The 1462-nt window shown below is 39.8% G+C and overlaps 1 protein-coding gene across 1 annotated transcript in view; it reads right to left on the bottom strand.

The window, feature by feature from the left end:
• Positions 1–570, bottom strand: part of LOC121330550 (glutamate receptor ionotropic, NMDA 2A-like) — a 74146-nt gene extending 73576 nt beyond the window's left edge. The window contains exon 1 of the mRNA XM_041277143.1: positions 238–570. Coding sequence (XP_041133077.1) covers positions 238–255 — 18 coding nt within the window. The 5' untranslated portion in view covers positions 256–570. The remainder of the gene's footprint in view (positions 1–237) is intronic.
• Between the last annotated feature and the right edge of the window lie 892 nt (positions 571–1462).

Below are 1462 nucleotides of genomic sequence, written 5' to 3'. Positions count from 1 at the left end.
ACTGGTACTGTGAGGGAGGGTTATACAGAACGGATGCCCGATGCAATGTATGGACTACACACACACATAGAATTCTATATGATAAGGCTTCATTTATAAAATAAAAACTTTTGTAAAAAAAAAAAAAATAAATAAATAAAAAACATTATAACACTAACGTCAAAATGGAAAAAACAATGCAAACGTTAAGTAAAATCGCACTGTAATTAAAATATCTATTTATTTGAGTATACTTACAGTATCTCTTTCCCACATAGCTCCGGGATGGTAGTGTGAGATGACATTGCAACAGTGTTTTCCAATACGCAATCGTGTGGTAGATACGAACAGTTACTCCAGCTGAAGAATCAATCCTCAGAACTTCTCTTACCCTCAAAATAAACACGCACACAGAATTGGTAATAGCTCTCTCCTCCTTTACCGCCGTTTCAAATTTACCACCATCGTTTTCTTTCCTTTCAAACCAAGCATCCGCAAGCTTTGTGCGACCCCCTCCTCGACAAAGCAACGCTTTACAAGCAGAATGAAAATGAATCAACCAGTTCATTAAAATGAGGATTCTGCAGCACAACTCCGGGATAGCGTGAACCTACTCCCTGTCTCCCCCCCCCCCCCCCCTCTCCCCTCTCCCCCTCTCTCTCTCTCTCTCTCTCTCTCTCTCTCTCTCTCTCTCTCTCTCTGCATTCCTCCAAGCTTGTTGAAATCCGAGCGGCTCGGTCTGTATCACATCCTTAAGGTGAAGAGTAGAATTACAGCTTCTCGAAAAAAATGGGGGAACCTCAAAAAACAGTAGGAAAAGACTGCGTGTAATAGAAAGTAATAGAATTCAACCACTGTAATCCAGGAACTTGGAGTCGAACACGGAAAAACGTAATATAGTGACATGTGGAATTAAATGCAAAGTTTATGTCGTATATCAAGAAGGTTAATAATAATAATAATAATAATAATAATAATAATAATAATAATAATAATAATAATAATAATGGAAGACTATTAAATTGTACTCCCTGAAGTGCAGGGCGGTACTGAACACATCAAAACAAACAAAGACCTACGCACACACACGCAAAGGATTATCCTCGGTTTAAGGATTGTCATAACACTGTTTTATTGAAAATGTTTTAACCGGAGCATCGTCAAACACGTGTGACAGTAGTGAAATAATGTCGCACACGGTATTATTGTACAGTGGCCTCGCATTGCCCGGGTTCCTGTGTGTATGTTTTCCATCTCATCGGACTGTCGTGGCCACAGATGGTCGCAAGATTGAAAATGAACTTATTTGGCAACACGGTAGTTCAGAAACTCGCAAGTGAAGTATGCGAATGATGGCTCTGGTCATGTTGCACCGCAACGATGAGACTGGCTTGATGTATTTAGCTCTTTGTTTCGTGACAGCTCAGAGAGGAAACAAGTTAAATAACACCAGCCATCAGAATGCAAAACGACCTACTTCATT

Source organism: Polyodon spathula, chromosome 18, assembly GCF_017654505.1.
Source record: "Polyodon spathula isolate WHYD16114869_AA chromosome 18, ASM1765450v1, whole genome shotgun sequence".
NCBI lineage: Eukaryota > Metazoa > Chordata > Actinopteri > Acipenseriformes > Polyodontidae > Polyodon > Polyodon spathula.
This window is presented reverse-complemented; position numbering and strand designations above follow the sequence as displayed.